The sequence below is a fragment of the Cheilinus undulatus genome, linkage group 8 (genome assembly GCF_018320785.1).
Source record: "Cheilinus undulatus linkage group 8, ASM1832078v1, whole genome shotgun sequence".
NCBI lineage: Eukaryota > Metazoa > Chordata > Actinopteri > Labriformes > Labridae > Cheilinus > Cheilinus undulatus.
The window spans coordinates 25,370,540-25,386,043 of NC_054872.1; the positions used below are offsets into that span (position 1 = coordinate 25,370,540).

At 40.4% G+C, this 15,504-nt stretch overlaps 1 protein-coding gene across 1 annotated transcript; it reads right to left on the reverse strand.

Moving 5' to 3' along the window:
* Nucleotides 1–2,130: 2,130 nt before the first annotated feature.
* On the reverse strand, nt 2,131–14,186 carry colq (collagen-like tail subunit (single strand of homotrimer) of asymmetric acetylcholinesterase). Its single transcript, XM_041793865.1, has 17 exons — nt 14,027–14,186; nt 13,392–13,501; nt 13,029–13,136; nt 12,261–12,305; nt 12,082–12,108; nt 11,264–11,335; nt 10,614–10,676; nt 10,490–10,516; nt 10,349–10,393; nt 10,212–10,247; nt 10,044–10,124; nt 8,233–8,329; nt 7,504–7,634; nt 6,723–6,842; nt 6,477–6,618; nt 6,207–6,309; nt 2,131–3,983 (listed from the first exon to the last, which is right to left on the reverse strand). Exons 1-17 carry the CDS (start codon nt 14,133–14,135, stop codon nt 3,914–3,916), a joined length of 1,386 nt encoding a protein of 461 aa, XP_041649799.1. The 5' UTR covers nt 14,136–14,186; the 3' UTR covers nt 2,131–3,913.
* Nucleotides 14,187–15,504: the final 1,318 nt, after the last annotated feature.

Below are 15,504 nucleotides of genomic sequence, written 5' to 3' on the forward strand. Positions count from 1 at the left end.
GAAAAGAAATATGGCACAGTAATGGAGTTACATGCCCGAATCCAGCCTTGAACATCTCTGCTGCAACACTAGCTGGCTTTGTATCTCTGTGCCACATCTACGGGCTGAAACTCTCCTCGGAGGGGTATCATGGGAAAAGAATAAAAAGCTTACTATTGCAGAGAGTTCTGTGTGGTCTGCTTTCTATTTAGTCTAACGCAGCACTTTAAGAGAAGTTGCTGACAACATCGTTTCCCTACTTGATAGATATCTGCTTTTCTTTTTTTTCCCAAGTGAATACCCTGAAGGAACATCAATAGCATTTCTATCACTGTCGTTTGGATTTTTGCTCAGCAGCTGATCTCTGCCACCACACAGAGCTGCTAACATACCCGTTTTAAATTCAGTTTTAAGTCAGTCTCCTCAGATGTCTGGAAACAGAAAGACTGAGAACTGTCTAATTAATAATGGATTTATAGTTTCATTTTTTTGGGGGGGGGGGGGTTATGACCCACTTGGACTCCTCAGTATAATCCAGCTTCCTAGCACTTCAGTGTTTTAAAGCACTGCAAGAATTAGCATCTTAGGCTTTCCAAGACAATCATGAGTTAGAACTGAGTGGCTACGTCTGTGGGTGGAAAGTAAAGCTAATGAGGAAAAAAAACTGCTGTTCCTTGCCTGCAGAGGCACCACAGGACAACACATTTTACAGCACAAATACACGTTAACACGTTTTTTTTGTTTGTTTGTTAGTTAGTTAGTTAGTTTGTTTGTTAGCAACATAACTCAAAAAGTTGTGGACAGATTTTGATGAAATTTTCAGGAAATGTCAGAAATGGCATAAGGAAGAACTAATTAGATTTTGGGAGTGATCTGGATCACCGTCTCCAGGAAATTTTTAAAGGATTCTGTACTATTGGGAGATAGGGCTAAAGGTGGAGGTCTGCGCTCTCCCAGTGCTTTTCTAGTTTTTAAATTTCTTTACCATTTTTTTTAAATGGATGTAAGGCATGTAAAATCAGAGGCATGGCTGATATGACTACATGCCAGGACAGTATGGCTGTGGGTTAGGAGGCTTAAGACCTGCCCCAGCACCACCTCTTTGTCTTTGCTAGACTGAAAGTTGGTTTGAGAGTGTTTTCAATATTCTGGGGCCCCAGAATGGCCTCAGATGTCTTTAAAGACAATGCCCGCATGCCAGATAGACTGTTTCATAAATCCATTGCTCAGAATAATTTCACTGCCTTCCAGGCAACAGTCCATCCATACATTGCCCATGTGTTTGGAAAGGATAGAATCACTGAAAATATTCTCTCAGGGTGATTGGGTGAAAATTCTGCCTGTTACATGCATTACAGGCCAGTCAGAGTGACAAGAAATATAACCTTAATGGGCATGCACGGCCCCAGGAAGTAGACTACAAAACATGAGTCTTACAGGTAGCTGCTTTTGTTATTCACTATCAGTGGGGCCAGTTAGGGGAAAAATAAAAACATCTTTTCTGCCAAGTCTTTTGAAAAATAAATGCTATGCAGTTCTAATAAAAATTATTGCTATTGCTATATCCAAGCTAATCGCCTCAATGGCAGCCATTGTTAACTGACTTGCACCACGGCTGCACCTAAACTACTGCTTCGTTGATTGGTCCATCCAATCTCAGACCAGGCACAAATGATTTGGACTGGAGCTTTACGAGATGGAGCTGCACGAGGACAGACATTGAAGTGATGGGTCAAAACGTTGTTTGCCTGACTGCATCTAATGTTGATTTTAAAAAATTTTCCATCAGAGTTGGGGGTAAGGGGAGGGTAAATGCTCAGACAATGTCCTAAGGAAGCCTTTTCTTTACATTTTTCATGACAAATACACAGAATCAGTTATTTGGCAGCCAAGGGAAGCAAAATGATGTTGTTTGTCAGAGTAAATAATTTACTATTCACACATGTACAGAAAAAAAATCAGCTTACATAACACTTTGTCTATAGTGCGCGCCAACATCTAAGTTCCTCACAGGAGCCTTAATTATACAAATGTTTTTTTTTTTAATCTTAACATTTAAATTTGATTATTGCATAACTAAGTTTAACCATATTTCATCACTTTAGGAGGCTTAAAAGAAAATGAGAACAGTGTAGAAGGTTTTGTGTTGATTTCAATCCTTGTTTTATTTCTGTTTCTTTTCAAAATTATCCACAACTACTGTATAAATCATATAATAGCAAAAAAAGACTATCCCAGTCACAGTGCATACTAAATTTTATAAAGCTAACAGTACATTATCACATGCATGTTATGTTTCAGCAGTGTTGTGCACACAGGACAGGATATAGCACAGCAGCACAGGCCACAGATACACCAACATTCAACACAACTTCCAAAAAGGTTTTTGAGCTTTGTGCATGGCACAGTTCATCACTATCATAATAAGAAGCGTCACGTATACAGTACTTCTTGAGACACCTGCTACGCTGAAGAATGCTACAAGAATTTATAAAACACTGCTTGACAAAGTGGAAGCGTGTCACACACATTTTTAGCACAGTAGCATGAGCATGCAAAGACGATATAACAGTCATCATCTTTCGATTACTTTTACCTGACTACATCTACTGTAAGTATGGTTGAGAAATGTCTCCCTTGGCACTGCGACTTGTACAGTAGCTTATGAAATGTCAGCTTATATATCGGCAAAGTCATTGCCCAACACACAGCAGACTACATCTACACTGTTAAGTTTACCGTTGAGCTTCTGTGTTGCCGTTTACATTGTAAGACAGAACGACTGGTTAAAGAGGTATTAGAGTAAATACAGTAATGACCATACAGCAGGCTGGAATTGAACTTCCTTCCACCTTTAGCAGCTAAAACAGTTTCTACCAGCCTTTCCTGTGCCATGAGAAAAATTAAGAACGTAACAGTTTCAAGCCTTCACATACAGAGTATTTCATTTCTGGCTGAAGCACAGAGAAGAAACTCAAGCGTGTGTATATTTTTAAAGCATTTATAGGAGTTTCCTGTGTGCTTCGGCGTACAGTCACTGCCATTTAACTTTACAAAGAGGGAAGTAGTGGTGGATGCCTGTGAACGGTGATGTGTGGAGCATTATTACCTGTTGGTTCCTGAGACATTTTGGGGATTTTTGAAACCTTGACCAGACTGAATATCCCTGTCAAGTAAAACATCTCCACAAGCTATTAAAGCCTCTAAAGAGTGGTCACCTGGTATAACAGTCTGACTGAAATTTACAAGTTTATATCATGTATTCTTTCCTCTATATACATGTTGATCTTGTATGTGCCTCGTTTTACTTTCACAACTGAATTTCTGGGTGTGATGCAAACCTTCCCGTGGCAATAATATGTAAAGTGATGGGTTACATGCTCAGAGAGTGACAGCTCAGTAATCCCAGCCTCATGCAAATGCGGTGCACTGTCATTTAAAATACCTGAGGCCATGGCTCTGTTTGTCCTACTGCCTCTCTTTTTTTTCAACAGTAACTGGGTCATTGTGCCTCAGGCTCCTCTGCAACATCACCATCCTTTACTTCATTTAGAGTCTGCATTGCTGTCACACCATCCAGAAGGTGTTTCCGGTCCATTTGGGCGTGGTAAGAAGGCCGGTCTTGAGTCCTGCATGTTAAGACGGAGTGCAGTTGTCCTGTGCATTTCCTATGTGTGGGTGAAAGCTTTCCACTTCCACTGATGAGCTTCAGCTCAAGGAAGCTTTCATGGCATCTCAGCAGCAGTTCAGAGGAGTTATATACACGTGTGTTTTTATGTTTTCTTTCATCATAGAAGTAGAAATTTCATCACTAGGTGCCTCTACTTTCAGAGTTTCTTGCTTGCTTGGAGCATTCTTTTTTTGCATCAATATTCCTGTTATGTGTCAAGCAAACAAAACACAAAGGATCCCACTGCAGCGTCCAGCTTCCTCCTCAGGTGAAGTACTTGCAGTTTGTGGAGTCAATAACACAGTATGGTGTGCACTTGAGGTGACCATATGACCTGAAAGGAAAAGAGAAAACAAACTTATATTCAATTTGAGCCGGCAGTTGCACTTTTGTCAGCAGTGAAACAGGGTTTTTATTTCAGAGTCAGATCCCTCCTTTGAATCTAAAAAGAGATTGGCTGTTGCCATTTTAATGTGGACTACTGGACTACTATGGTGCATTGTACATGTACACCCTTCTCAATGCTTGTATGCTTTGGGCACTGTATCTTGGAGCTCCGAGCTGATAACATATTTGTTCTAAATCCCTCACTGTTCACTGCTTGCAGTATGAATGTGTCAGTTGGTCGTCTTTGCCCACATAATGACTAAAACACTGGAGAACTCATATTTACAATTCTATTTTAGGTGTTCTCCCTTTGAATCTTCAAACCTACAACACATAGAAGACTACAAGGACTTGCGATCATCAGTCTCAGAATTTTTTTTTTCAATCTGTTCTAAATAAACTGTGTAAAAATCTTTAAAAGTGACATATCACCCCTTTCCACAGGCCCCGTGGTCTAAATGAAAAAATCAATCTTGCTTCGGCCAAAATATAATATAGATTAAGCACCGGAGGAGGTTTTTGACCCTGTATCAACAAGCTCTTAACAGCCTCTCTTGGAATGGTTTGTTCTGGTATGCAACTCTTTATATGCAACAAAAGGACAACTGTCGGCTTCAGTGAAGATGGATGGAGATTGATATCATGGTGAGAGGCAGGCACTGTTATGATGACTAAATGTGACGTCACAAGGAGAGCAGATTCTAAACAGACCATTAGATTTCATGTTCTCAGACATAGGAGGACCACAAACAAAGAACTGGGTTATTATTTCACATATCTTAATCCACATTTTGTGGATTTGAAGCTACCCTAGATAACCAAATTTATGGTTACTAAAAATGTGGGTTTGAATTATATATCCCTCTTAACTTTAGACTGACGGATAGACTGTTTATGTTCACTGCATTGGATATATTTCACATCGAAACCTCCCATAGAAAGTATTTAGAAAGGGCAGGACTTTTAAAAAATTGATGGACGGTGACTGAATGAACCTTCTGTCTGTCACATTCATTATGAACCAATCAGAGCAACAGGACAAGTTTTTTGGGGGTTACAGATAAAGAAAATGCATTGGACTAATTGTACAAAGATCATAAGTCCTGAATCTTAATGGGCATGTCCCATAAGACTGGAAAGAGAGTGGGGAATGAAATGCAAGAAAGGAGCCACAGGTCTGACTCCAAGCTGACTGTTTAGAAGACTGTAGTCAGTGATGTAGTGCAGGTATACGGTGTATACTCTCTTATATTTCAGTCACTGTAGAGAAGTGGTTTTCAAACTTTTTTGCCAAAGGCTCACCTAATATCACAAATCTTGAGGCACACCAAACTCATATCTACACAAAATAGCCACTGTTACACATGTTACAGTATCTTTAGTTCTTTTACAGTTGTAGCAAAAATGCACAGTTATACTAATTCCCAAGGCACACCTAGACTTGCCTCAAGGCACACCTAAATGCCTTGCCACACTATTTGAGAATCACTGCTTTAGAGTATACCCACTTCTTTGTAGTACATTACCCCCAACTCTACTGAAGAATATGTACACAGCCTATAGTCTTTGGGTCAGTGGTGATTATAAAATCTGCTCTTCTTTGGCTAATATTAATTTCATAACAATCTGGCTCAGTGCAACAGCATATGTTAAGTTACTATAAGCAAATACTAAAGGCCCATATTAGGTGAACTAAATATGCAAGATAGTCTCACGCCTTTGTATATATCTCAGAGTGGTTATTCTTTGTTGGACAGGCTGCTTCCAAAATGTGGGGAATCAATAGAGTATCCCTCTCCAGTCACCACTAAGGATTAATGTATTTAGAAGTTTTAGTTTATCATTTCATGCCTTCTGTGTTTTATAGCTGTGTATCTTGTATTATGTTTGCTTGAAAGTTTACTGTTTATCAGGAATGTTAACTGGGATGCTTCCTGTCTTGCCCAGGGCACGCTTGAAAAGGTTATTTTTAATCTCAACAAGGTTTTAAAGTTTTTGTTTGTTTGTTTAAAGCTTAACATTTGTGGGGCTTTTGCCTTCGTTAGATAAAATCTAGAGGACTGTAGCCTCTTTACATGGACTTCTGAGCTGAACCAGCACCTGAGGTTTTCTTGTTCAAATTAAGGACAAATGAATTATAAAATAAAACATATATTTATACTTTACTTACCCTGGAAGATATGAATTACATGTCTGGTATCCAAAGTCCTTCCCATCACACTCCTCAGCCCCCTCATAGCGATACCCATCTCCACAGTAGGCGTGTTTACATTCTGTGTGAGGGGAAGACAGTGTGTGTGTGTGTGGGTGTGTGTGTGTGTGTGTGTGGGGGGTGGGGGGGGGTGGGGGTGGGGGGGGGGTAGGTGAGATTTTGCATCAAAAGCAAAATGAAACCCAAGGATTAATCACAGTCTACCAAACTAAAGACCACATGACTTACTGACACAGCCATCTGTCACGACCCGGTTTCTGTCATCGCACTCCTCCCCGTTGGAAATCTGCACAATCCCATCACCACAGTAACCCTCATCATCAGGAGCATTTTCCATGGACTGGAACGGCGTCAGCTGGAATGGAAAAGTCTTTAACAGAGTTTAGTAAACTTGATCACAAAGGAAATAACTGCATGAAAATGAAAAGGTAGTAAAAGGGCTAAAAACTGTGACTGTGATGTATGTGTTGATACCTGGATTGGTAACCAGCCATCGATGTCTTTGAAATACAGAGATCTCTGATCTTTACGGAATGCAAGAGCGTTGTCTGTTTGGAGACGCTCCAGTTCTTCCTCGTTGCTCACAACGAATATCTAAAAGAAAGCAAAGTGAGAAACTTCAGTGTCTCGTGTTTAATATTTACTGCTTTTTGCAACATAAAGCTGAGTAGTGCTGCAGTGAAGTCTTAAGATATTGAGTATCAAAATGTAATATCCTGCTAGAGATACTGTCTCAAAGCAATATTCATCTCTGAGTGTACTTTGATCCTCTTTTTTTATCTTTGAATTATTAAACCTGATGTTATGAAAACCTGAAAGGAACCTAGTGTTAAAAATTTGACATCAAAATTGCTTCTAGTTGCATCATATCTGAGCGTTATAAACTTACAGTATAAACATGATAATAAAAACATTTTCAGTGTCTCCTTCTCAAAAAAAAGAACAGCAGACATTACTCATATGTCCTACTATTTAAAATAAAGTGTAAATAATCTGAATCAACAGAACAGAATAGTTGTCTCTATATTTTATTGGATTAAAAAGTTGCTCACTGCTGGGGAGCAGGTGGCCTAGTGGTAAAAGGTGCTCCCCATGTACGCGGGCAGCCCGGGTTCGAATCCGGCCTGAAGCCCTTCACCTTATCCCCCCCCACTCTTGACCCTGTTTCTGACTCTATCCACTGTCTTCCTCTATGTAATAAAGGCACCAAAAAAGCCCAAAAATAAATCTTTAAAAAAAAAAAAAAGTTGCTCACTGCTGGTACTTTGGCGTAGTTTACTCTTGAAGGATAATCATCATATGGAAAAGTGCTGAGAGAGCCACAGCTACACTTTCCAGGGGGCCCTGGTGGACCTCTAGCACCCTTCGATCCAACCATATACAGTCCTGAACAAGAACAGAACGAGGAAACAATATATTAAACACCAAATGTCAAGGCAGAAAATTGTTTTAAAAAAAACAAAAACAAAAAAGGATACAAAGGCAACAAGTTTAGTCATAGTAAGAGAGTGTTTCAGGCTCAGTGAGCTAAAGCAATAAGCTGGTGTTGACTATGATAGATACTGCTGGTCATGACATAAGGCATCCTCAAATCATCTGTCAAGAAATAAACTCAATAAAAATCATTCCAAATTAAACCTTATCAAAGATAACAAGTGTCACATGAATGATCTGCTGAAATAATACTTGTGAGAGAGTGTGTCCATCTGTGACTCTTTTTTAGTCCCATGATGTCACGGTAAGAGCATCATGTTTCACCTAAGGATATGAAGTTGCTCTGCTGGAACCTTGTACACCTCTCTAAACTCTGCTTCCTTTTGCTGACAGAGCTCAATACTCATCACATTAGTAACACAGCTTTTCACTCTCACAGAGCAGAATATGAGCAGGACCACATGCAGAACAACAGGTTTAAATTAAGGGAGAATAATTCATGCCCTCACTGAACTGAATTTTGAAACCTGCAGGAAAAGCAATAGTTCACCTGTAGCAGGTGAACCAGGAGGACCAGGGTGGCCGGCAGGTCCCTGTGGGCCTGCAGGTCCCATGGGACCCACACTGCCCGGGTCTCCTTTCATTCCCTGAAACACAATCACAGCAATGCACAGTGTCAGATTTAAAGTAGTGCTGCCACTCTAACTTTTTATGAGCCTTTGACACAGCAACATTTATATAACATGGAAAACATTGCAAATGTGCACGGGAGTAGGAGTAGAGACAGAGAGCAGACTGCCCACTTATTAATCAATCTCAGATGGTGTTGATTTTTGGGATGGATAAAGTAATAAAAACTGAAAGCACAGGGACCTTTTGCATTTTTTTCTCATCAAATTAACAAAGCTACTTTGGGCTGTTGTGTGATGCCAGTGTGATTAATCAGCATATGTTTTAATAATTCATTTTTTTTAATTTGCTGAAGCAAGAATTTACAATGATTGCAACATGATTGTTAAAAGAAAGTAGGAAGATAGACTATATGGACAAAGGTATTTGGCCAAACCTCTTAATCATTGAATTCAGGTTGTTTCAATCAGACCCGTTGCCACAGATGTATAAAATCAAGCACCTAGCCATGCAGTTGCTATTTACAAACATTTGTGATATAAAATAGGTTGTTCTGTAAAGCTCCATGACTTCAATACTTTGATAGATAACACCTTTGCAATAGTGGAAACCTGTTCTTTTCAGCAGTCAGATAGGCAAGTCTGGGTCTGACGGATGCTAAAAGAACATTACGGCCCTGACTGCATGGTGCCAATTGTGAAGTTTGGTGGAAGAGGGACAATGGTATGCGACTGTTTTTCAGGGTTTAGGCTAGGCCCCTTATCTCCAGTGAAGGACAATCTTAATGCTTCAACATACCTAGACATTTTGGACAATACTTTGCTTCCAACTCTGTGGCAACAGTTTGGGGAAGGCCCTTTTCTAATAAAGCATGACTGAGCCCCAGTGCATAAAGCAAGGACTATAAAGACATGGTTTGGTGACTCCGTGTGGAAGAACTTGACTGGCCCACTCGGAGCACCGGCCTCAACTCCATCAAGCACTTTTAGGATGAAATGGAATGGAAATTGCGGGCCAGGCCTTCTCATCTGACATCGGTGCCTGACCTCAGAAATGCTCTACAGAATGGCATGATTTCCCACAAAAACACTCCAAACTTTGGTGGGAAGCCTTCCAAGAAGAGTAGATGCTATAATACGTGCAAAACTGGCCAAAAAAATGGCCAACTCTATATTAGGGTACATGTCATTACAGTCCCTGCTGGTGTAATGGTCAGGAAGCTGAATATTTTTTGATCTTGATCATATTTTTTGTTCAGGTTCTTGAAGTGTTTGGGTTCCGTTGATGTTGCTGGGGGTCATCTGTTCCGTTGTCTCTGTCTTTGGTTGGGTTTGGGTTTTGTTGCTTTGTTCTTCTGTTTGCTTCCTCACATGTCAAAGCACTTTATAAACCCATGTTTTTAAAGATGGAATATAAATAAAGTTAATGTTATCATTATTATATTATTATTATTATTATTATTATTATTATTATTATTATTATTTAGTGTATGTTGACACAAACACTACTTACACAAGTACAGAGATATCAAAGATTCCACTTCATCTACAATGGACACCAAAACTGACTCAAACTAAAAGTTCCTCACAGGAGTTTTAAACCCGAAACCTTTGGTTTCACTGACTGCATGTTGCTATTCCAGTCCCCAAGCACACTCAAAATCTTAACTATCATTTTTTTTTTTTCTTCAATTTCAACATATGCCCAAACAAGTGTTTCTTGTTTCCTCACCTGTTTGCCTCTCTTCCCTGGACGTCCGGTGGGTCCTCTGTTTCCTGCAATTCCAGGTTCTCCTTTTGGACCCATTTCACCCTAAAAACATAAAAATTTGATCAATTCAGGATCTCACATTTGAACACTTGAGCCTTGCAAAACTACTAAATGTTTGAATTTTCTTACTTTCTGTCCAAGCATCCCTGGGAAACCCATCGCCCCCTGTAGTGAAAGAGCAAGAGTTCATAACACATACTACAAACAGTATAGATTCTTTATAGAGGCTTTTATTGGCAACACTCATGCTGACTCACTCCACCAACCTTATCACCTTTGACTCCACTCTCACCACGATCGCCTCGAGAGCCCTGACAGAGCAGATCACAGTGAGTTACATAACAGATAATATAAAATATGTCTCACTGCATCTTCTACTGATGTTCATTTCTAAAACAGGGACATACCTTTTCTCCTTTATACCCATGTAAACCCTAGAAATGTTAAGATCACACACAAAAAAGTCAATAAAATGTAAGGTAGTTTAATAGTTTGATCATCATAGATGGAGCAGTTCATTTTAAGTCATACCCGTGGCCCAATTGGTCCTCTGGCTCCAGGCAAACCCATCAGCCCGGGATCACCTTTCTCACCCTGACAAGGAGAAAATAATCAGATTTAGAAAAGAGTGGACTGACTATGTTTCTGATTCATGTCTCAACTCAGCATGAAAATTAAGAGTGAGAAGTTTTATATCTGTTAGTTCTTTAATGATATTATATCACATAAGGTCTAGGACTGTGGTTCTCAAGTGGTCTAGCATCAGGACTCACCACTACCTCTTTAACAACAAAATGTGACCCACATTTCTTAAAATTTTCAATCATAACTCAATGTTTTTAGTGAAAATTGGATCACTTTGGATTTGATATGGAAAAAAAGATGTGATGAACAAGGAAATGGAGTCCTTCAAAATAAAAGCCCATCATAGACTTTTTGCCATACATTTTTCCCAGGAACACATCCTGCGAAAATGGCTTTGCACTCACTTTTTGGGTTCCGACCCACCAGTTGAGAACCAAGGATCTAGGACATATTACATTTAATAAGTTGATTTAAGACAGATTACATCTAATAATAATCTAGACTACCTTATACTTGCACTGACTGGTCTCATGATGTCATATATTTGTTATATGTTGTTCTTCTATTCTCTACATTATGAGGTCTGACTTACTCACTTTGGGCCCAGTTGGTCCTTGCCATCCAGCGGGTCCCTGTTTCCCAGGAAGTCCAGGAGGACCTGTCCGACCCTGACATCAGACATCAGTTTTTAATGTCTTAGAAGTAGAAATAACTTACAGTACAATGATTTCTATAACAGATGAAGAAGCAGTTATCTGTTTATAAAATAAAAACCTCTTAAGGTTGTTTTCTAAGCTGACAGGCTGCCTGCTCCAGTATTTATCAGACTCTGCTGCACATGTAGGGGGGGAATGACTTTAACGAGCCCTGTCACTTTGCTCTCTTTAATTAAATGATGGGCTGTATATAGAACAGAGGCCCATGCTTGTGGGAAATAAAATGATTTATGACCTGGCTGAAGCACTAAGCTAAATTGCACTGCGGTGCTGCAAAGCTGCTCAGTCAGACCACCAGCAGGCAAAGCTCTCCCAGCGGGCTGTTTTTACTGCTTGACCACATTGTCTGATCATTCTGGGGATCAAACCTGAGCTTTCAATAAAGCTGCGCTGATTTTAATGAAGAGAAAGGAACAGCTGACAGAAAAAGTGCCTTTGAAGGGTCAACGGCAAGAAGAGACCAGCATGTTAACCATCAAAACAGCCTGTCTCAGCATCTCTGAGTCCCTTGCATCCTGTCAGTGTATGTGTGCTGTCTCCTGTCAAGGTTGTTTTTGCTCACAATCTCTTGATGTGCACAACCAAGCAGTGGCAGGGATTGCTCTGAGTTACTGCTAGCAAGCAGGCGGAGGCAGTGTATCTCATTTTTGAGTAAATCCACTTAGCTGGGATATGAAGTGATTAATGGGAACTCTCACCTTTTGCCCAGGTCTTCCGATTTCTCCCTGATGACAAGATGCAGAGGAGGAGACAAGGACAGGAGTTGTTTAACGGGTTTCTAGCAAGCATCTTTCAGTCACATACAACGCATCTATTAAACTTGAATTTATAAAATAATAAGTGAGTGGCAAAGCTATTGAAACACCAGGATGCTTACCTTTTCTCCTTTGGGCCCTCCGATCCCAGGTAACCCAGGTGGACCCTAGTGAAAATGAAAAATATATTACATAAATGCTCATAAATCACTGGGCTATTTATCTAAATTAGTTTTACTGTCCACAACATCCCACCACAGAGCCATGTCTGTTCTTGGAGGCCCACAACTGCAGTTTCAATTAGCTAAAGGCTGAGTGGTCACTATTGATTTAAAAAGTGCCTCGTGGGTGTCTTTTGATGAACTGAAACGCTGCTGCAGTCCAGCTGGGACTGTAACAGCCTGGGCTGGGCGAACCTCGACCAGTAATTCAGTGAATCTGCATTTCAAAGTACTAACAAAGGAAGAGATTGAATTTACAAAAACATATTAAACCAGAATGTCTTCTCATCACCCGAGTACACAAACAAACAAACCGACACATGCTTGTGTTGGTAATCCCTGGAATTTACGCAGACCAGTGTGCCTTTCCAGGCAGACAGCTCTTTGGATAGTTTCTGAGAATGATGTGTGGTGAACTGGCAGCCAGTGGAAAAAGGCTATTTGTGTCTGAGCTAAATGTAGAGCGTTAATGGGCCGCTGTGTTGCATGGGCCAAAGAAATCCCCATCTCCCCATCTCTCTGCAGGAACTCTCAAGTTGGAGAGGAGACGGGGGTCATTCCATGCTGGAGAGCTAATTCTTAACAACTTGAAAAATGCAGACTCAAACATGAGGCTGACTGCGAATCCTGTGTTCACTACCTACAGTAGTGAAAGAGTGATGACCTCACCTGAAGGCCAGGGGGGCCAGCTGGCCCGGGGGGGCCTCGGACACAGGCAGAACCTTTGTCCTCATTGCCCGGCTCTGAATTTCCGCTGTGAGATGGAACACCTTCAATCTGTTACATAAAAAAAAAAAATCATTATTTCACATCTGATTGGATAAAAGAGAGTCAACAGAAATGATTTTATAAAGTTTCTCTAAAAGTCAAACATGCTCAACAAGCTCTTCCTGAACATTTTCAACCATCTGAGTGGTGTTACAGATTTATTTAGGGTCACAACACAGTAAGAGATGGGGGCTGATTGGACGCCACCCAAGGGCATATCAACACAGATATTCCACAATAGAAAGTCACATGACTTTGACTCACATGAGCGTGGCGGCGCCAAAGTGAAGGGGGTGGAGGAAACAGCGGGGGTGGAGGCGGACTCAGTAAACAGCATGGGTTGAACCTCCTCTGCTGCTCCTCAGGTCTGAGAGCTGAGGGGTGAGCATGCAGTCAGCAAAATGAGTCAGAGGAGGTCATGGTATCAGCATGTAATTCACACCTTTATCACAATAAGAAGATTATGTTTGAATCATAAGATATGTGGACATGCACAGACCACTACTCTCCCAAACATAAAGTTAGGATTTGAGAAATGAAAGGTAATAACATGCACAAGGCATATAAGCAACAGGGAGACAGGTGCAAACTATCAGATCATGACACCCGTCCAGTTGAGTTCCTAGAGCTGGACACAGATATGAAGTGCCTGTGCGTCTCACTGAACGACTGGAGCTGCTTTGGCTATTTATAGAGGCATTTCCAGTCTCCCTCATGGACAAGAAAATAAAAACAAGTGTATTTTACTGAGAGTTAAAGCTCAAAATGAGCCTTTAAACTAGATACATTAGTAAATAGGCTTCCACAGCGAAACTCGCTCAATACCTGTGCATGCAGGGTACTGTATGCACTCTTTTACACATGCAGGATCAGTAAGATTGAAGAAATATTCCTCTTACCTGTTGGGAATGAAATAAAACTGTCCAGGACTGATGACTGAGCCAGGCCATAAGAGAACCAGAGAGGCAGATACAATCCAAGTGTTAGAGGAGTCATGCTGCTCCACATAGTTTCCTGACTTATATTTTCTGATCCACAGCAGCCCCTTCACACGCTGCCTTCCTCTCTCCCTCTGCTCCCCTCCCTCTCCCTCTCCCGCTCCCTCTGCTCTGTCTCCTTTACGCCCTCACAAGAGGGTACACTGACCAATGCCCATTAAATCTTTCCTCTGCATCCGTGTGCGCTAAAATTACAGAAGACAGCCCGCCAGCTGCTTCGGGTGCCAATATTAGATCTCTACTACTGCAGGGGGGTGCCTTTTGTTGTTTCCACTCCTCTCTCAGGGAGGCTTATCATGACTCGCACGCAGACATCGTTTCTGTAAGAGATTCAATTAAGTTTCTCCATAAAGATCTATGGCAGCAGAGCACATATCAGTCTTATTCATTATCAATTCTTCTTCTGTGCATCTATTTTATGTGGTGTTCATTTAGTCCAGGCTAGACTGGTTTAAGCACCAAAACATCAAGTGTTTGCATTCTTAAGAAAGCTGTCAATGGAGTAAGACAAACATGTAGAAATGCAGTTGGCATAACTTCTAGTGAAGTCATACAGAAATGACTGCCTGCTGTTTTGCAGAAAATGCACATACAATACCACAGAAATTTCTGCAGCACCATTTAGATTGAATAAGTAACTGTTCAATAGCCCCTAAATCTACAAGTTTACTTTCATACAACAAAAATGAGCATACTTTCCTCACATTTTTGATAAACTTCTAGTGTACTGAAGCCCCTGTGAGGAACTATCGCTCACTGTAAATCTTTGCCATTGAGACTGGAAATAAAGCTTTTTGTGTTGTGATTTTGTGTGTTACTTATCCACAAAACAGTGGTTTAAGGTAGGTAGGGCTGGGAGATAAACTGGATTTTTGGAAAACTGAGATTTTGAAATTGAAAATCAACATTTTCTCTAGAAACTCACTGCAATAATTCAGAAAGTTACTGTCAGAAACTCTAATTTTATGCTAGTTTTGTTGACCCCTGTAAACAAAATATGTCTTTTATTTAAACATTGTTCATATATAATCAGCGTTCTCTATCTAAACAAAACACATCCTGCAAACATCAAATTATCAGTCATCTCAAACCCTGAATATTTTTGTAAAAAAAAATAAATTAAGACCACTTTTGATCAATTTTGCTGATGAAAATTAAGGGGAAACTTATTTTAAGGCATTTTTAAGCAGAGAAGAAAATCAGTTGAAATCTTGACTGGGTTTGCTGTGAAAAAACTCAGATTTTATTTTTAGGGCATAATGCCCAGCCATATTAGCAGCTTCTGTTGATTAAGGCCTCATTACCATTTAGTGGTCAAAAAGAGTCATCAGCATAGATTTCAGTCTGCTTCATAAGGAGTTTAAACATCCCACTGGAGC